The 20,687-nt window shown below is 41.4% G+C and overlaps 3 protein-coding genes and 2 long non-coding RNA genes across 6 annotated transcripts in view; 3 read left to right on the top strand and 2 right to left on the bottom strand.

Annotated features, from left to right (window-relative positions):
• LOC135348468 (WD repeat-containing protein 75-like) overlaps nucleotides 1-17,866 on the top strand; it is a 35,945-nt gene extending 18,079 nt beyond the window's left edge. Inside the window, exons 13-19 of one of the 2 annotated variants that reach the window (XM_064546687.1) lie at nucleotides 10,171-10,441; nucleotides 10,725-10,801; nucleotides 11,013-11,104; nucleotides 11,347-11,451; nucleotides 11,627-11,763; nucleotides 11,883-12,012; nucleotides 17,538-17,866. In XM_064546687.1, the coding sequence (XP_064402757.1) occupies nucleotides 10,171-10,441; nucleotides 10,725-10,801; nucleotides 11,013-11,104; nucleotides 11,347-11,451; nucleotides 11,627-11,763; nucleotides 11,883-12,012; nucleotides 17,538-17,650 (925 nt within the window). In that variant the 3' untranslated portion in view covers nucleotides 17,651-17,866. Of the gene's footprint in view, nucleotides 1-10,170; nucleotides 10,442-10,724; nucleotides 10,802-11,012; nucleotides 11,105-11,346; nucleotides 11,452-11,626; nucleotides 11,764-11,882; nucleotides 12,013-12,112; nucleotides 12,235-17,537 lie in introns of those variants that run through there. The other variant, XM_064546686.1, reaches the window with a different exon arrangement.
• On the top strand, nucleotides 1,912-6,746 carry LOC135348495 (uncharacterized). Its single transcript, XR_010398774.1, has 6 exons — nucleotides 1,912-2,069; nucleotides 2,259-2,414; nucleotides 3,025-3,228; nucleotides 3,326-3,419; nucleotides 3,525-6,209; nucleotides 6,273-6,746. It is a non-coding gene; the product is annotated as an uncharacterized LOC135348495 (long non-coding RNA).
• LOC135348496 (uncharacterized) lies at nucleotides 8,236-13,273 on the bottom strand. The gene is made up of 4 exons (XR_010398775.1): nucleotides 13,134-13,273; nucleotides 11,632-12,302; nucleotides 9,859-10,439; nucleotides 8,236-9,578 (listed from the first exon to the last, which is right to left on the bottom strand). It is a non-coding gene; the product is annotated as an uncharacterized LOC135348496 (long non-coding RNA).
• The window catches only part of LOC135348469 (WD repeat-containing protein 75-like), a 36,561-nt gene continuing 31,959 nt past the window's right edge, over nucleotides 16,086-20,687 (top strand). The window contains exon 1 of the mRNA XM_064546688.1: nucleotides 16,086-16,592. Coding sequence (XP_064402758.1) covers nucleotides 16,468-16,592 — 125 coding nt within the window. The 5' untranslated portion in view covers nucleotides 16,086-16,467. The remainder of the gene's footprint in view (nucleotides 16,593-20,687) is intronic.
• Nucleotides 18,006-20,200, bottom strand: LOC135348473 (uncharacterized). The gene is made up of 2 exons (XM_064546695.1): nucleotides 19,968-20,200; nucleotides 18,006-19,498 (listed from the first exon to the last, which is right to left on the bottom strand). The coding sequence occupies exons 1-2, from the start codon at nucleotides 20,086-20,088 to the stop codon at nucleotides 18,132-18,134; spliced, it is 1,488 nt and encodes a 495-aa protein (XP_064402765.1). The 5' UTR covers nucleotides 20,089-20,200; the 3' UTR covers nucleotides 18,006-18,131.

A 20,687-nucleotide genomic window follows, 5' to 3' on the forward strand; every position in this document is an offset into this window, starting at 1 on the left:
ATACTAGCAGTATAGCTAATACTAGCAGTATAGCTAATACCAGCAGTATAGCTAATACTAGCAGTATAGCTAATACCGTTACTACCGTATTATTACTGTTTTGCTAGCACCATAATAATATGCAAACTTTGCGAATGCTAATTGTTTCGCAAAAATAAGATGCATGTGCTTGTATTTGTATTACATGTCACAATCCTTACCAGGTTGTAAAACGCAAATTTTGCTATATAACTTGGCTTATTCGAAAAAGTAAAACTACCACACAATATTGTTATACGGATCATAACTAAACTATAAAGCAAGGAAATTCGCATGCGGGCAAACCATCTCACTTGTTCTACAAATTTTCTCAGTGATAATTTAATATTAATCAATCTGACATTTTCTGCTGCATCAATGTCATATTGTGGCCTTTGTATAAGCTTAGCAAGCTTCCACTGTTCTTGCTCTGCTTGTGAAGCATGTCGTTTGCAATAAACCATGCCTAGTTCCGCTGTTACACTGATTGGGTGGAGTTCTACTATGATCCCTGCTCGGTCAAGCTCAAACAACGAGTCGACAGTAGCCTTTTCATAACGAATGTTAGCTACACGTAATACGAGTCTTGGCTTAAGCTTGTAAAGAGTAGAAGTGATTGTTGCTAAACAGCTTGGGCATGGCAAGTGCGTCACAGCTAATACAATAGTCTCACTCCATATAGTCCAACTCTCTGGTTTTTACTAAGTTTCTTATCTAGCTAGATCTATCCGATGTTTGATATCTGGTATTGTTTGACAACATTCTTCACCATGCTTTTCAATCGGTTTTAAAACTTTTCCCTTAACCCTACCTACTGTATTCACAGCGTTTATTTGCACTTGTGCCACTGCCACATAGTACACAGCTTTTGATTCGTAGCTACTTTCGTAGAATGCTCGCTCTTCTCTAGCTTGCAGTTCGGTTTTCACTTCCATCAACGTGGTGAAGAGCCACCTCGAATTCACTGGTCCTTGAGCAATAGTTTGTTTAACTTTCCAGACTATATAATCTATTCTTATGTCTTTATTTTCTCTCTTCTCCGTAATATCATACCGCCTAACATCATTACACATGTAGTTACATATTTCAGTGACAACTAAAATTGGCTGGAGGAAGCATCTTAAATTCAAATGACAAAGCCAAAATGCCAAATCTTCAATATTTTCATCTTCACCTCCCCCATCTCCGAAGTACAGATTTGCTATGCGTAGTATGAATGTAACTGTTGCTCCTCTTCTTGTTAGAGACTCGAGGAAATCTTCCAAATCTTCTCTACACGTGAAGCATGGGCTCTTTGAGAGATTGATAGTGATTTCAATATTGACTCCTTGTAATAGTATCTGTCTCATGCGTGGAATAGCTTTAGCTTTTTTGATGAAAAGAATCTCAGCATGGATTCCTTCACTCACTGTTGGGATAGCAAGAGTCCTATCCCCATCTATGACAACAACACTAAATGTTACAGTTTTGCTATCACTAAATAGCATTCCTCCACAGAATATTTTCTGGAAGCGTTCTTGGAGCAATGCCAGATCTCCTAGATGTGCTGCCATCACCTTCTTTAGATACTTTTTGTGAATTGAGTCTGCAAAAGGTCATGGTCATGGGTTGTGGTCGTGGTTATCCTATCTGGCACAAACTGAAACCATACATAGCGGAAATAAACAGTGTGGCTTAGTGAGTCAGCGCACGTTATCCCAATCTGATCAAGCTTATTGTCTTGTTGCCTATGTATTCCACAATTAGCCTCCTTATAGGTACTTATAGCTAATTACCCCGTGCATGCGCAGCGCCAGCAGGGTAGAGTGATTGGTGTGTGTGTGTGTGAGTGATTGGTGTGTGATTGGTGTGTGCGTGTGTGCGTGCGTGTGACAGTGTGGACACAAAGATGAGCTGTTTGAGCGAACTAGATATTTCATGGACTGCTTTAACTGCTATTATGAGACGTACCTAATGGACCCCCCCCACTCTACATGTAGGTATGCTGAGAGGGTATTGAGGTAGTCACTGGCATGCTCACGCTGTTCGGGACCTCTGCTTCACCACTGATGGTAAATCTCCAATCCTTAACTGGGTTTTGGTTTTGTTTTCCAATAATCTTCATGTATCTCTCACCTACACCAGTAACATAGTGTGCAAATGTGATAGTCTCTAATCACAAGCTAAGTATAGCTTATCGCCTCTGTCTAGAATTGTCTAGTTGCTCACTTTTTTCTTTCATGTCCCCCCCCCCCCCCCAGGCACGTATCTGGTCAGTGGTGGTGAGGAGGGTGTACTCGTCCTCTGGCAGCTGGACACACACAAGAGAGAGTTTCGTCCTCGTCTAGGCTCACCCATCACACACCTCGCCTGTAGCCCTGGTGACAAGTACTTCACTGTCGGTCTGCAAAGCAATGGTGAGCCCTCAGGGATGATTCCACTGGATACCATAGCCCCCCATCCTTGTAGCTGGTTTGGTGTCCAATTCCAGAGATTGTGTTTTGCTGCTCTACTTCCTAGACACTGTAACTTATTATTGTTGTCTTGCTAAACCACTACCATTTTACTTTGCACATGTACATATAGCTTTAGGTGCTTTGAGTAAATATGTGAGTGTGTGTTTGGTGTGTGTTATGGCTTGTGTCCTTCATGTCATGGTAAATAGGGTGCTTCCCCCTTGCTTGTTAATGTACCAGTACCGTATAAGTGGGGACATTTTCGTGATGTGTAAAATTTCACGTTTTTCGCGGGCAGGGCAGTTAACACGAAAATTAAAACTGGGATAAACTCCCACGCATCGGTATTTCACATGCAAAGCTCTTGGTAGGTGTGGTTTCCTGGCATTGAAACGGAAATATTACCTCACCCACAAACATGTCTGCTGAGGGAGCCAAGTAGAGCAAAAATTTGTTCCCGCAAAAATCGGTACTTGAATATTAGCTGCTAACAAATAAATTAGTCAAATCCGGTTCTGTTTTCAATGCTGTGTGTTTATGCATTATTAACTATCTGACCGTTGATTTCCAGTGGTGCAAGTGGTATCAGGACTGGACACTGAGGTGGAATGGACTATCGGAGGACTAAGGAGGTGCCATACCCAGACTGTAGACCAGAATGGAATCAATACTGGCCTAGTGATCTGTCCACGTTCCATGTCTATAGTGACCAACAGTACGCCCGGGTTCATCCAGTTCTATGACCCAGTCAAGGAGTCAGTTATACCCAACAAGTGTGAGTGTTTCAGTAGTGTGTACTGTATAGCTGTAATGGAAATGTCTTCTTTTAACAATTTATTATATCTGGATTCTCACACGCACACACACACTAGTTGAATGTGACGGACCTGAACTACGTGTCTCGGCCTCTCTCTGACCACAGTTGATCACACCTCTTTCTCTCCTGATGGGGACTGGCTAGCCACAGTAAGTGGATTAGAGGGGGGAGCTGTTATGTGTGACTGAGAAATTTTCCTCCCCACAGTAAAAAAAATCACGTTGCTAAACAATGTATTATTAATTATGTTCTAGGTTGAGAGCAGAGATGATAGTAAGACTGTCCCTGAGTTACGGATGAAGCTATGGCAGTACAGTTCCTCTCAACAAAGGTCAGGCTCACTTTTAGGTAGTCTCAGTGGAGAATTGGCTCTTGGTTCTGTATATTTGTCAATTTTTTGTTGTTTCGGTGCAGCGTTAATTTTCTTAACATGATCTGCAATGTTAGAGTCGTATACTTTTCGTTTACATATTACGTCTTCAGGAATCACTTGACGAGTTTCAAGACTTAGTTCTGGTAGTTCATCGCACACTGCTATTGGTTCTAGTGTAAAGTTGACTCCGCTGTCGTTCATATTCCATTTCCAGTCAGCCAGCTGTTCTCTAACTGCTCTATCGCTTTTGGGTGGTTTTCCATGATACAGGTAGCTAATGCGGAGCGTGTAGTTGACCGTAAGCTTAAGCCTCTCTCTGCAGTCCACGAGCATCTTGAGTATTGCAGACTGACATTCCGAACAAGGACTGCTGGTAGCCATTGTGGCGAGGCTGATTTCTGTTTGCTCTGTTAGATCTCTCCCATCTAGCCAGGCTGATATTTTTCTTATAGCAGCTAGCTCAGTATGCTCTGTGGTTGTTTCTGATCTATCTGAATGGATTTCCCCACTTGGTTTCAGTGTCACTTGGCTTACAGCTACTATTCTTGAGCTGTCTTGGTTTTGAACTCTATAGAAGCGATTCCTGTCTTGCGGCTCGAGCAGGTCAATTAAGTCGCGTAGTGTTTCTGTTTTAGTAGCTGTTTCTGTAGCTGTATTAATGGTTGGAATAGTTGTCAATCACTTTTATACAGTATTATGTATGATAATATGTTTACTATAATAATGGCTTAATTATACAAGAGGTTAGCAAACAAATAGAATGTTTAAAATAGCTTAAAAGTTACCATTTGTGGCCATTGATACGAGTACTTGAAACTGCTCAGCTGAGTACTAGTCTTTCAACTGAAATGTATGTGTGCGTGATCTAGTGAGTAGTAATTTTACCGAGAAGTGTGTATGTGAATATCACATCATGTGATTTTATCATGTCTAAATACGCAATGCCATCGTATACATGTAGCTATGTTATAGTTATTGACTGGTTGACTAGTAATTATGGCTTTTAACCAACCAATGCCGAGGGCACAGCCCGAGGCTGAGGTTGGTTATAAACCATAATTACTAGGCAACCAGTCAACAACTGATTTATTTACTGCAAAAACAGCAAAACAGTCATTTGAACATTAATGGAGACAGTCAAACTTGCTCTCACAGCCACTTGTGCCTCAGAATATGCAGTTAGAACAGTTACAGCTGTCAAGTATGAGAGCTAGCTAGCTACTTCTCCAAACATCTAGGTTCTACTGGAAGCCATAAATTGACCAGACCCGCCCACCAATGCAATATCAGCAGCTGCCGTTTTCAATTTGCATTGTTCAAGTCTACCAACACTGCACTGCACTGTACTCGAACTCCTCTACCTCTGAGCCACAACCTTGACTAGAAACACAGAGCAAGAATTGAACTGCAGTGTTTCAGGCCTCATGAACATGTAATAAGTAGCTAAGTGTGCTGTATTGCTATTTTACTGTGTACAAATTGTCAAGATGATTCAAAAGTTGAATACCGTATTCACCCGAATTACCGGGACACTCTATTCTAAGGGACACTTCGGACTTACGTAATTTTTTCATTCTATATTAAGGAACAACAGGAAATGTAAATATTTTTAGACGTCCCGATCTAATTAGAACGAAAAAGAGCATGTTAGCTCGATAGAGACTCAAAACTCTTAGAAATTCTCTGGATTCTACTCTCTGGCACCGTAATATGTCACTGACGGTTGAAGACACCTTTGTAGACATGGAACCCGCGTACACAGCTTCTAAACTGCACAAAGACATTTTAGCTGCAGATCTAGCCTCGGCCTGGAATTGAGGCCGTGTACGTACCTTAAATGGGGAAATATTCGTTCTAATTACTACGGGACGCCCTAATACAAGGGACACTTCGACTTTAACGTAATTTTTCTTGCTCTATTCCAAGGGACACTGGAAGCCGTAATTATTTTTTTGTGTCCCGGTAATTCGGGTGAATACGGTAGTGCTTGTAGGAAGTAAAAATATGAGCCATATTCCATACTTCCCTGGAGGAAGTAAAATATGGCTCATATTCACTGGAAATCACCTAGGATACGGACTGAATCAGTAAATAAGTATTAGTTAATGTACAGTGTAGAGGGGTTTATGACAGTAAACCTCCCGACTACGAGGGCGTAAGCCCGAGGGAGAGGTGTGGTTTACTGTCATAAACCCCGAGGTACTGTGTATTAACTGATATATGTCTCATCTGATTGGCTGACTGGTTGCTATGCATCCAGCTATATAAGCTTGCATGACTACCACATAGCAACACTATTCAAACAAGAAGACAACTAGGAAGAAGAGAGCTTGTCCACACCAGGGCTCCGTCCACACTTGCGCAGCTTGGACAGAATAATATGAGCAGCCAGCCCCTCCCTCCAAGCGAACGGTACAGAGCCACTCTCCCTCTCTGTGCAATTAGTCAGCAGCCCCTCCCTCCACGTACCTACTGCAGCAACCAGCCAGAAGAAACAAAACAGCTAGCTCTAGACAGTGTCTAGACCAGCTCTCTTCAGCTATGCCAGGCTAGTAGGCAAGCAAAGGTAAGCTTAAAATAGCCGCTCCTATATATTATAATTAAACTGGCTTTTTTTCTTTGAATACAGAAGCTGAACAGGCCTAATGCAGTGGCTTGCAGTATACTAGTGCTAGTGAGCAAGGCTCGGCTTGAGCCCTAGCCCTCTCCCAGAGTGTCTCTAAAGCAGCTCCTTCTCTTCAAGCACACAGCAGAATTTTTGATGAACTAGTCTACAGACTATATCCGACTCCATGTTTTCATTTATGACATTTTCTTTCTCATGCAAGACATTTCATTCATCTTCATTCACCAAAAACACCATTTTGTTGCATATGCTTGAGGTGCCAATTTATGAGCCATATTTTCCCTTGTAGCCCTGAGGTGCCAATTTATGACAGTTAAACCCCACTAGACTACATGGCAAAAGTGTAGTAGATGGGAAATATACAATGATAATCGCCTTGTCAGACATGTTATTTATTGTCTGTCTCAGTGAATAATTGTATCCTAATGCAATCTTGAGTCGTATACTTTTCGTTGATGTATTACGTCTTCATACAGGGTTCTCTTGACGAGTTTCTAGACTTGATTCTGTAGTTCATTGCACACTGCTATTGGTTCTAGTGTAAAGTTGACTCAGCTGTCTTTAATATTACATTTCCAATCTGCCAGCTTTCTTTAACTCTGCTATTAAGGAAGTGTTTGTTAGGTTTAGTTTAGGTTGCTAACTTTAATTAAGCCTCACGAACATATCCAATATCCGGCCCTGACTGACATTCCAAGCAAGGACTGCTGGTAGCCATTGTGGTGAGGCTGATTGCTTCTTGTTACCCGAGGCGCACGTGGGCGGCCACGGGTATAATAGTTTGTTTGTTTGTGATACCGGAGTCAACTCACCTGGATCCCATAGCACTGCATTTACAGTGTACAGTTTACAGTATGGGGATAGCCTCCACACAACAAGTTATTTTAGCAGCAAATTTTTTGCTGTTAAAGCTTCGCAAAAGCTAAGAAGCTTGAGCTTGTACGTTGGCTGCATGGCTAGCTATATAGCTAGCTACACAGCTAGCTACACGGCCTTTATTCAAGGTACGTAATTGCAGCTGAAGTGATACTGTACCAGGAACATTGATGGAAAAGGGTCACTACAGTAAATTTTGATTGTGGTTGTTGCTTTTTCATGCTTACCCAGGAGCCATATTTCTAATACTCCAGGTTTCTTTTCATGACTTTGCTGTCAACAGTGAATGTCTCATACACTAAAACTCTGTTCTTAAAAGTTTCAGCATGCCTCTAGCTCCTGTTACTTGCTGCTTAGCCAACATTTATTGTATAACACTCTTTTAGTTGCTATAGATCATGTCAACAGCCGAGGGTAGCACTTCAGTGCTCTAGTTCAGTTAGATTCCTCTGTCCTAACAACTAACAGCATGCTCAATGTCTCGTGGCTGAACTCTATAGAAACGATACTTGTCTTGCTCCTTGAGCCGGTTACTGAGGTCACTTATATTAGTGTTGTTGCATCTGTATGTTGGGAAAGTTGTTTATACTTTTAGCAGCTTCCCGACAATTGTAAATGCATGACCCACAATAGCATGTACAATGTATATACTTATAAGATAGAGCTACTGCTTACCCCTCTTTGTGGCATTAGATGCAAATACTTTAACAGCTCGTGCTCTCTAGTTTAGTGGTTTGTAGTTATAGTGGTACGTACATTTTACCGCCTGCATATCTACAGTAATTTTTGTCCTGGTGTATTAGTTAGGCTATGTGTTGTAGGCTTCTTAGCTGTGTGTCATTGTACTTTTTCTCAGGGTTACCACACAGCTAAGAAACCTACTACACACACACACACGGTCATATGGTTTAGAAAATGCGTTGTCTGTGGTCCAATACTTGACCAGCAGGTTTCTAACTTGAGTCTTAAGTTTTAGTACTTAGAAAACTCATAGTAGTAGAGTGGCATCATCAAAGGTTGAATTTTCTAGACATGTACGTAATTATTGCAATTTTAGTATGTACGTGCAATACTTGTGTGCCAACTAAACTATAAGTACAATAAAAGTATGTATTTAGACAAAGAATATTGTGGTTTACATGTATAGTATTATCCTTGTGATATTATTGGCTCAAATTTGCCTAAAAATGCTCCTATGAAGACATCTCTTCATCTGAGTCTGGCAAAGATAGCTGCGGTGATTGCGTTTCACTGAGAGGAGGAGACATTCTGGACTCTAGTTCTCTTTTTAGAGTCTGGAATTCAGTTTTCAATATGACGTATCAATCAATTATTTGTCCTGAGAAGGATGGCAACGGAGCATAGAAAGGTTGTAGGCAGACATGGATTAAATTTCCTCTTAGACGCTCTATCCACTCAATGAAACTGTCTCTTTCTTCGCCTACAGGAACTTTGGCGATATATAGGACCAGTTTGTTGTTCACTCCATAAAGCTTTTTTTCTCCCAGGAACTTCGTAATCCTCTCTTGGCATTTGATGGAGGGCACGTGTGCACATACCAGTATGATACACTTTCTGATAGATCCCCACGACAAGGGAATTCTAGTTTTAATTTCGTGTAATAGATGATCTCCATCTCCATCTAGTTTTTTTGAATATATAATCTCTGTTGGTCGTTTCTCATCCATCGTAACAGCTGAGACTATGAGCCGGAGTAGTATCATTTGTTTATCACTTTCGTCTATAAAGTATGTTCGTGTCAAACCTGACCACACCAATTTGAAGTGTTTAATCAAATTCGTCACATGTGTAGTCCCGTTTTGAATGTTATCAATTTGTCGGTTAATTCTCGTATCTTCGTCTATTCTGGTGCTCCTTTGTTCCTCAGTTATCTTCACCTTTCTTGTTAGCATAGCTATTTCTGAAATGACATTGATGGCACTCAAATAGACTCTAATTTTTCGCACTTCGAGGTCTTTTATCCAGTAATCTAACTTTCTTTCTGCTTCATTAGGTTTAGACTTTTCTAAATACAATCGTGCTATCCTTAAAGTGAAATGAACGGGTACACGACATGAAATGAACAATGCTTGCAAGTCTTCTCGACATTTAGAGCACGGACTATCAACATTGTAACAGATACAGCTTCTGGTGTGTATATTCGACTATTTCTTTGCAATCCTTCGTTTGCTTTTTTACAAAATAGTTGTTCTGCATGAAGCTGAGGGTTAGATGTTTTTACAAAGTTTATTAGTATAGGTTCCGTCCGTCCCTGTACTCTCAGTTCAAATTTACACATGACTCCAGTTTTACTTCGTGGATCGTAGAAACACTCCAATGCTTGATCGAAGCATAGCTCTTCTTCAAAATCTTTTAGCCTCGGGCTAGGAGTCAACTCATTGTGGTCTGTGGTAATGTATGCTTCAGCCATTGCTATATGATTTTAAAGAACAATTACACGATTAGTCAGCATACATATGTGGCGTATGTGTTGTGTGCCTTTTTAATGCTCGCCATGGTAACTTGATTCAAAGTATTGTTATAATTCATTGGTCACTGACTCAAATAGTACGTACCATCATTATGTAGTAGGTACTATTGTGTGCGATAAACTCTATGTACGCATATAATTTACTGTGTCAACAGAATCCTTATAAGACCTAGATCTTGCATAATGTATGTGTTGTTGGTACTCTATATATTTATAACTTACCATTTGTGGCCATTGATACCCAGTACTTGAAACTGCTCAGCTCTAAGTTTCAGTGGTCTTTCAACTGAAATTGTGTGGGTGGTCTAGTGAGTAGTGATTTTATCGAGAAGTGTGTATGTCATTATCACATCACATGATTCATTGTTTAAATGAATGCTGTGCCTTTCCGCAATGTACATCTATGTCCAACAACATGATCGACTCCATAATTAATTATAGTACTGTCTGCTAGCTACTTTATACATTATACTCTGCCAAATAATTATTGACACATATACAGTAATCATGATTGTATTTTATTGTCTCCCTCAGATACACTCTGAACACTTGTGTGGAGCCACCTCACGATCGACCTGTCACCAGCATCACCTTCCAACCACGTCACCATACCAACAAGACGTCCAATCAGATCCCTCTATTGGTCTCCACGAGTCTAGATAGCCACTTCAAGACGTGGGTCCTCCTAGGAGAGGAAGTGGGTGTGTCATGGTCGTGTCAGGCAGTGGGTTACTACCATGGTCTGGAGAGTGTGGGGGCGTGCTTCAGTGAGGATGGGTCACTACTGGCTGTCAACTTTAAGACTGTGAGTGCATGAATAATATTGGTTGAGGTGCACAAATATACCTAGAACTCATTACATTCAGTCTGATTGCAATCACAAACAGTATCACATGCACATACCGAGCAATAGTTATATACCACACCTTGACAATAATTATTCCTGGGGGTATACCTCCCTAAAGGTAGCTCCCCCCCCCCCCTCTCCGTTCCCCTAGTAATTTTCTCTGTACTAAAGTTTCGTGTAGCTATGATTTGTGTGTGTATGCTGTTTGTGATTACTGGTTGTCTCTATCCAATATGTTCAGTGTCTGACTCTGTGGGACCCAGTGAACTGTGAGCTGAGGAAGACTCTCTGCAACCCTTTCAAGAGTGGAGACTATCGGTGAGCTAACAGTGCCACTGTAGTGTACACACATGGAGCTTTGGTGTACTTGTAAATTGTTTTCGTAAGTGTGTGATGTTGGGTACCTGTATATGCTAGCCTTTGGTCTGTGCAAAGCACTGTCTCTTATTCAATCTCATATGTTGAAGGCTAGCAGCTACTTGTTTCATGGAATGTAAGCTCATTATTTGTTCCTCTTGTGTGTCTATAGGTGTATGGTGTTTGGTCATAAGAGCTCTTCCCAGTATCTCGTGACAGCCTCAGAGACTCACCTCCAAGTCTGGGACCTCCTCTCTTGCTCAGGTGACCATGGAGTATGGTGATACACTATCACTATAAGCTATGGTGTTATGTTTTAGTAGCTAATCGTACATTTAAGCTGTAAATACACTGTCCATACATTTGCCAGCAAATATTTACTTTTTAGCCAAAGAATAGAATACCTTGTGAGCATAATCTACCAAGGTCACATGTATGCATTCATTCTTAGACCAGCTGTTATTGTGTGCTCTGTTGTTATTGAGTTTGTGTGCTTTCTTATCCAGTGCTGTGGTGTGTGAAGACCAGAGTGTGCTCCATGGTATCTGATCCTCTGAGTCAACTCACAGCTGTGTTTGTGCCCTCAGGGAATGACCCACCATCCACACATTGTGGGTGGCTGTGCATGTCATACCCATTACCATGCATGTTGTCTTATCTTGCTAGGAGTCCTGAAAAGTTTTTGAATAATTATTATCTTTTAGCTAGTAGTCTCGAAGTCTCCCCCGTTCTTATAACATGTGTACCTAATGGACCCCCCCCCCCTACACTCACACACACACACAGTGTACCTGATTGACCCCTCTTCCCCCACTCCACTGGCCGTACATCACTCTGTGTGCTCGGGACAAGTGCTGGGGGGCGTGTTCCTACCCCCTCAGTCAGGGGGTACCTCCACACTGTACTTCATGGACAAGGCACAGGTTAGTACAACACTACCAGTGCTCTTAGGAAGATTATAACTAGTAAACCTACAGTAGCTATTGCCTTATTATCTCCATGACCCAATGTCATGTGCGTTTATTATGTTGTGTGTACACAGGTATTGTATGGCCTGGAGGAGGAAGGTAAAGAGAAGAGTGATGACTCTCGGCCGTTACTAGGGGACAATGTTCCCACGTCAGAGAGGGCATTCTGGGATATCTTTGGAGGCAGCAAACTACAAAACAGAGGTCAGTGTCAGTGTGTGGCTAATAGGCATTGCTATGCATAATTATCATATTATTATAGCATTTTATTATGGCGTTTTACAATGTGCTACTTTTGCTACAGGTTCTACAGTACACCACAAGTTGAACAGCACGTCCAAACCATCACTCTCTCTACTCAGTGCCCCCTCCCCACGTCCTCCCCCCAGAAGACCAGAGTGTGCTCCATGGTATCTGATCCTCTGAGTCAACTCACAGCTGTGTTTGTGCCCTCAGGGAATCCCCTTCCCAGAGAGTTGAGAACTCCACTCACTCTGAAATGGAGAAGAGGAAAAGACATGCCAATCAAGATGAGCAGCTCTACAGAGTGTTGTCATCGGTGGAGGTGGTGTAGAATTGATCCTGGCAGGTGTACAGTGATGAAGCTCGAGCAAGATCGATGGACCAAACTCTCAGAGCACACTGCCAACCATGTATATTGTCTTATCTTGCTAAGAGTCCAAACAATTTTTGTGGTGTTTGCGTATATGTGGCCTCTTAGCTAGTGATTTTGTCCTAGTCTCCAAGTTTCATGTATTTCCTAACAAATCTCACCCAGTAGTCTTAGAAAACAAGCTACTAATATAACACACGAATTGTTGTGATATTTGCTTATTTGGAAGGGTCTCTCCCACTAACACATGTATACCTAATGGACCCCCCACTCTACATGTAGATATGCTGAGAGGGTATTGAGGTAGTAGTCAAGACAACCCTTTACTGTTTACTGGCATGCTCACACTGTTGGGGACCTCTGCTTCACCACTGATGGTACGTAATCGCCCCTCATCCCTAAGCTGGGTTTTGTCCAGTAATCAATAATATTATTTATCCCTCACCTACTGTAACATATGTGCACATGTGAGTATTTAATCACAAGCTAAGTATAATTATAGCTTGTCGCCTAGCGGGTATATTTTGAGGGTATAAATTTTTGCGGAAATACCTTTAGAAAAGTTTTTGCGGATTTAGAATAGCAGCGTTTTTGCAGCATGCATACAGGCGATATCGAATTTGCGGTACATGCTTAATCAGCAAAAACCACTAACATTTATACACTCGAAATATACCCGCTATACGGTATCTAGAATTATCTAGTTGCTCACTTCATTCTTTCATGTTCTCCCCCCCACAGGTACGTATCTGGTCAGTGGTGGTGAGGAGGGTGTACTCGTCCTCTGGCAGCTGGACACACACAAGAGAGAGTTTCGTCCTCGTCTAGGCTCACCCATCACACACCTCGCCTGTAGCCCTGGTGACAAGTACTTCACTGTTGGTCTGCAAAGCAATGGTGAGCCCTCAGGGGATACCATAGTCCCCCATCCTTGTGGTGGGTTTGGTGTGAGTCACTGTCCAGTAATCTTAAAATCGTTGTGCTCAGAATATTCGATTTTCAGAGATTATGTTTGCTTCTACAGCACTCGTGCAAATGTATTTATGCCTCGGTGCGCATGCGCAAGCGAAGTATACGGTAGTGTGTTTGTGTGTGTGTGTGTCTATTTGTCTGTGTAGACTGCTACAGCTGCTCAAGGATCAATAAAGTATAAGTAAGAGTTTCTATAGGCTTCTAGTCATGTTTTCTTGGATTTTAATTCGTGGATTTGCAAAATAATGCTTCGTTCTAGAGTTATGCCTAGTTTTGCTTACTTGGAATGCCTTTTCAGAAGAGCACATAGCCAAACTTGTTTACCGAGTATTGCTACTCTACTTAGTAGTTAACTCTGCACTAGAACGCTAGCTACAAGAGTGAGAAGAGAGCTGCAAGGCTCTGCTGACTTGCAGCCATTAATTTTAGACTTGAACTTTCGTTTTTAACAACAATCATGGTCGATCATTACCCACTCTTCGAGTTTTCCTGGATTTTGCATGCAGTAAAATTAAAAATGTTCATCATAATCAATATATGTATAAAAGCTAGCTTAGTAGCTTTATGTTACGTAGCTTTGGCACCTCCACCGAGATCAGCACGTGCGGTGCTTTCATTTCTGTAATGACTTTGTTTGTTTCACTGTACAGTTGATCTATGTTTGTACACTGCAGCTCATTATTTTGTCTACGTGTGATTGTATGTTTGGTTTAATAACTTGTGTCCGTACGTGCTTTCCCCTCGCTTGTTTAAATACCGTATAGCGGGTAAGTTTCGTGGGGTAAAAAATTCGTTCAATTCGATAAACGGTGGTTCTCGTGAGTAAAAATTTCGTTTAGTCTCGTTGTCTGTACTGCATTCCTACGTACCGGTAAGCCACGCCTACGTTAAAATTTCGTGGAGGTCAGCTTGCCCATGAAAATAACGAATATTTTACCCCACAAAAATTACCCGCTATACGTATACGGTATACAAGTACTTGTAATAATAGCTTTGCTAACGAAGCAGCCCAGTTGAATCTCGAGTCTATTTTCCAGTGGTGCAAGTAGTATCAGGACTGGACACTGAGGTGGAATGGACTATTGGAGGATTGAGGAGGTCCCATACCCAGACTATAGACCAGAATGGAATCAATCCTATTGGCCTAGTGATCTGTCCACATTCCATGTCTATAGTGACCAACAGTACTCCCGGGTTCATCCAGTTCTACGACCCAGTCAAGGAGTCAGTCACCCAACAGGTGAGTATATAAAGTTGCTAAGTTAGTGCTGTATAGCTGTATAGCTGCAATGATCATAATTAAAAACTAAAAGTTCCTCACTCACACACACACGCACGCACGCGCGCACGCACACACACACACACACATGCACGCACACACACTCTAGTTAAATATGTGACGGACCTGAACTATGTGTCTCGGCCTGATGATACGCCCCTCTCTTTGACCACAGTGGACCACACCTCTTTCTCTCCTGATGGGGACTGGCTATATAGCCACAGTAAGTTAATATGCAGTACCCATAAATAAAACTTGACGAGTTTCAAGACTTGGTACTGGCAGTTCACCGCACACTGCTATTGGTTCTAGTGTAAAGTTAATTGCTGCCTGAATATCGGCATGGTATGATTGCAAACAACATGCAGTGATTCGAAGTACATGTAGTATCATTACCCTGTCAGCTTGTGCAATTGTAATTGTCAAATGCCACAAAAATATTGTGGGAAAAGTATATACATGTAATAGTACACAATTAAGGCATGTTATGAATAAGAAAAGTCTATAAAAATTATTGTTTATGTATGTATATTGCGCAATTTAAAATGTTCTTGTACCATCTGGTGTATTTCGCGTTTGTCCAACACGAATTCTTCTTCCTGTGATAACTGGCTTTGTTCTTCCGACGACTCTTCCTCTGGTCTTACTTCATTGTTGATTATGCCTTAATTGGCATGTAACACTCATTTAATAACTATAGTTTGATACATACAATGGTGTACACTACGTACTATGTTTACGTAAGGTTCAACAGAATTGTTATAAGACCCAGATTGTGCTCCTGTTATTGTCTTTTGCAGTGTGTGTGTGTGTGAAGTGATATACTTTCTGTTTGTGGCCATATATTTATACCAAGTATGTACGTATATAAACTGCTAAGCTCAGTTGTCTTTCAACTGGAACTTGCGTGTGTGTGGTCTAGTGGAGTAATATATAGTCTAGTAGTACAGTATGTGATTAGTGAAAGGTATGTGCCTTTTCAGCTACACAGTGAATATACATTGTCCACTAGTGCATGCCCTCATGCTATGTACTTACTCTGTTAACCATCCTAAATAATTTAATCGATACGTATACAGTAATCATGATAATCATGATTGTGTGTATTTTATTGTCTCCCTCAGATATGCGCTGAACACTTGTGTGGAGCTACCTCACGATCGACCTGTCATCAGCATCACCTTCCAACCACGTCGCCATGCTAATAAGACGTCCAATCAGATTCCTCTATTGGTCTCTACGAGTCTAGATGGCCACTTCAAGACGTGGGTCCTCCTAGGAGAGGAAGTGGGTGTGTCATGGTCGTGTCAGGCAGTGGGTTACTACCATGGTCTGGAGAGTGTGGGGGCGTGCTTCAGTGAGGATGGGTCACTACTGGCTGTCAACTTCAACAGTGTGAGTGCATGATAATATTTCATGTAGTTGAGGTGCACGATTTATTTTACTACCTAGAACTCATTGCATTCCCCTTATTCAATCTGATTACAATCATGAACAGTATCACACAAGCTACCGTATAGCGGGTAATTTTTATGGGGTAAAAAATTTGTTCTATAAAAATTTCGTTTAGTCTCGTGGCTGCACTGCATCCTACATTCCGGTAAGCCACGCCTACGTTAAAATTTCGTGGAGGTCAGCTTGCCCACGAAAATTACCTGCTATACGGTATAGTATATATCACACCTTGACAATAATTATTTCTGGGGTATACCTCCCTAAAGGTAGCTTGCCCTCTGGTAATGTTTTCTGGATGAAGATCCAAAGCTTCATGTACATGTAGCTATGACTTGTCTGTATGCGGAACATACTGTTTGTGATTACTCTCTCTCTATCCGATATGTTGTGTCTGACTCTGTGGGACCCAGTGAACTGTGAGCTGAGGAAGACTCTCTGCAACCCTTTCAAGAGTGGAGACTATCGGTGAGCTAACAGTGCCACTGTAGTGTACACACATAGAGCTTGGTGTTCTTGTAAATTGTTTTCCTAAGTGTGTATGATCTTGGGTACCTTAATTTAAGCTAACCTTCCGAAAGTACTGTCTCTTATTCAATCTCTTGTGCATAAAGGCTAGCAGCTACTTGTTTCATGGAATGTAAGCTCATTATTTGTTCCTCTTGTGTGTCTAAAGGTGTATGGTATTTGGTCATAAGAGCTCTTCCCAGTATCTCGTGACAGCCTCAGAGACTCACCTCCAAGTCTGGGACCTCCTTTATTGCTCAGGTGAGCATATAGTGTGGTGATACATGCAGTATCACTAAGCTATGGCGTTATGTTTAGATAGGCTTGTGTCCAGGCCTTCCTGTTTTCATAGATGCATGTACGTATAGAAGGTAGCAAAGACATCCAGTGTATGAATTTATTCGATTCCTGGACCATGTTATTGTGTGCTTTGTTGTTATTGAGTTTGTGTGCTTTCTTATCCAGTGCTGTGGTGTGTGAAGACCAGAGTGTGCTCCATGGTATCTGATCCTCTGAGTCAACTCACAGCTGTGTTTGTGCCCTCAGGGAATGACCTCATGCATCCACACATTGTGGGTGGCTGTGCATGGGAACATCTCATACCATATCACATGCATGTTGTCCTATCTTGCTAAGAGTCCTGACAAGTTTTTGCATACCAAATAACCCCCCCCCACACACACACACACACACACACAGTGTACCTGATTGATCCACTCAAATGGCCGTACATCATTCTGTATTCTCGGGGCAAGTGCTGGGGGGCGTGTTCCTACCCCCTCAGTCAGTTTACACAACAGAGGTTAGTACAGTGTGTGACTAATAGGCATTAATTGCTATGCATATCATAGTTATACGTCACTCACAAACTGTTTTATTACACTGAATGTGCTACTTTTGCTACAGGTTCTACAGTACACCACAAGTTGAACAGCACGTCCAAACCATCACTCTCTCTACTCAGTGCCCCTCCCCACGTCCTCCCCCCAATGCCCTCCCTCTGTCTCCCGTACCTCTAGTCACTGTTACCACATTGGCAGGGGTCTAAAGGTCACCTCAATGATGACATGGGTGAGAGTGAGGTCGGAGGTCTGAGTTCAGAGGACGAAGGTCAGCCAGAAGTGGGTGTGGCCTCTAGTAAAGCTAGCAATGTGATGGAAGTGGACATTGAGTGTAGAGACTTGGAGGTCAAGAACTATGACTGGCTAGTAGAGCATTTCAGAATAATGTGATATTCGATATTTTGACACTAAATATGATGTGGCTATGTTAAGTTAGAACATGGGCAAGAGGTATCTATGTGTTATAGTGTCCCAAAGCTCGAGGGATGAGGGACACTATAACCATAGATACCGAATGCTAAATACACTCAAATGGGATCTAAAATAATTATAAAGCTATTCCGAACATTAAATAACACTAGCAGTATAGCTATTACATTGTTCTAGTGATACATCCTACATTGTTATATAAAGAACTAATTAGCTATTATGTCAACTATTAAGATATGCAGATGCATCTTAATCGTTCGCATTCTTCCTCAATTACTCTCTCTTCAATTATTCTCTCTGATAGTTCATTATTAATCAATCTGACATTTTCTACTGCGGCAACATCTGATTGTTGCCTATTTTGCTTAGCACTACTCCACTCTCGCTGCTTAGCAATCCTCCACTGTTGTTGCTTTTCAATCGTCCACTGTCGTTGCTCTGCTTGTAGTACTAGTATGCAATTAACTTGGCCTAGTTCCACCATTACTCGGATTGCGTGGAGTTGTATTGTGATTCCTGCTTGGTAACGCTCAAACAGCCGGTCGACAGTAACCTTTTCATAAGGAACGTTAGCTACACGTAATATGAGTGTAATCTCGTTGGTGATTCTTACTAAGCAGTCATTGCATGGGAAGTGTGTCACAGCTAATGCAATAGTCGAACTCTGTGTACTCCAACTCTCCGGTTTTACAAATTGATTTATCTCAGTATTTATCTCAGTTTCGATATCTGGTATTGTATGACAACATCCTTCACCATGCTTTTCAAACGCTTTTAAAACTTTTTCCTTACTCCTACCTACTGTATTTACAGCGTTTATTTGCACTTGTGCCACTGCCACATACACATTGCTTGTTGCACAACTACTTTCGATGAATGTTCTCTTAAGTTCCGCAGGTTTCAGTGTTTCTTTCACTTCCGTCAAAGTGGTAAATAGCGGCCTAATATTCACTGGTGTTTGAGCAATAGCTCGTTCATCAACTGTGGCCACTATTTTATCTACTATAGCATATATTATCGTGTCTTTGTCTCTTCTCTTCCCCTGTATTTGTTCCCACTCATCAATACTGACTCTTCGAGGACTATAATCAGGCATTTCAGTGACAACCGAAATGTTCTGAATACCAAGGTGATCCACTATTTTTTCTCTGTTTAAATGATAAAGCCAAGATGCCAAATCTTCAATAATTTCATCTTTACCTCCCCCATCTCCGCAGTACAGATTTGCTATGCGGAGTGTAAATGAAACCGTTGCTCCTCTTTTTGTTAGAGACTCGAGGAAATCTTCCAAATCTTCTCTACATGTGAAGCATGGGCTCTTTGAGAGATTGATAGTGATTTTAATATTGTCTTGTATCTCTTCCAGTAGATTAGCTTGTCTGATGAAACCAATCTCAGCATGGATTCCTCTATTGCTCACTGTTGTGATAAAAGAAGTCGGACCTCCGTTGATGACGACAACACTAAATGCTACAGTTGATTGCTCACTAAATGGCACTCCTCCCCAGAATATTTTCTGGAAGCGTTCTTGGAGCGATGCCAAATCTCCTAGAGGTACTGCCATCACCTTCTTTAGATAATTTTTGTGAATTGAGTCTGCAAAAGGTCATGGTCATGGTCATGGTCATGGGTTGTGGTCGTGGTTATCCTATCTGGCACAAACTGAAACCATACATAGCGGAAATAAACAGTGTGGCTCAGTGAGTCAGCGCACGTTATCCCAATCTGATCAAGCTTATTGTCTTGTTGCCTATGTGCCTCCTTATAGGTACTTTGATTATTAATTTAGTATTAATAGCTAATTACCCCGTGCATGCGCAGCGCCAGCAGGGTAGAGTGATTGGTGTGTGTGTGTGTGTGTGTGTGTGTGTGTGTGTGTGTGTGCGTGCGTGCGTGCGTGCGTGTGTGCATGTGTGTGCATGTGTGTGTGTGTGCGTGTGTGTGTGTGTGTTTCGAATAAACACTTGTTCTGCATGAAGTTCAGGACTAGATGTTTCTACAAATGTTATTGTTGTAGGTTTATTATGTACTGTCAGTTCTAATTCACACACAAGTCCAGTTTTACCTCGTTTATCCCAGAAACACTTTATAAAGGCTGGATCAAAGCTGTCAATCTCTTTAAAGTCTTTTAGCCTCAGGCTAGTGGTCAACTCATCGTGGTCTGTGGTTATATATCCTTCAGCCATTACTGTGAGGTCATTGACATAAATTTAATGTACGTCTAAGAAGTCTCTCAATTACATGATTACTCAGCATATTACATATTTGGTGTTGGCCTTTTAGTGCCTATGGTAACATCCATATTCAGAGCATTGTATTCATTGGTCTTACTTCACTGTTGGTTATATTAATTGTCATGTAACACTCATTTTAATATACTAGTCTGATACTATTATGGTGTACACTATACATAGTATGTTTACGTAAAGCTTCAACAGAATTGTTATAAGACCCAGGTTGTATGTTTATGTGCTCCTGATATTGTCTTTTGCAGAGTGTGTGTGTATGTTTGTGAAGTGATATAACTTTCTGTTTGAGGCTATAATTATATTGATACCAAGTATGTATGTATGTAAACTGTTAAGCTCAGTTGTCTTTCAACTTGAACTTGCGTGTGTGTGGAGTAGTGATTTTACTGAGAAGTGTGGTGGTATGTGAATATCACATAATTAAGGTGATTCATTACTTCAGTGAACGGTATGTGCCTTTCCAGCTACACTGTGAATACAATTGTCCACTAGATTCCCTCATGCGTACCAGTGTATACATGTAGCCTTACTCTGTA

The sequence above is a fragment of the Halichondria panicea genome, chromosome 15, assembly GCF_963675165.1.
Source record: "Halichondria panicea chromosome 15, odHalPani1.1, whole genome shotgun sequence".
Taxonomy (NCBI): domain Eukaryota; kingdom Metazoa; phylum Porifera; class Demospongiae; order Suberitida; family Halichondriidae; genus Halichondria; species Halichondria panicea.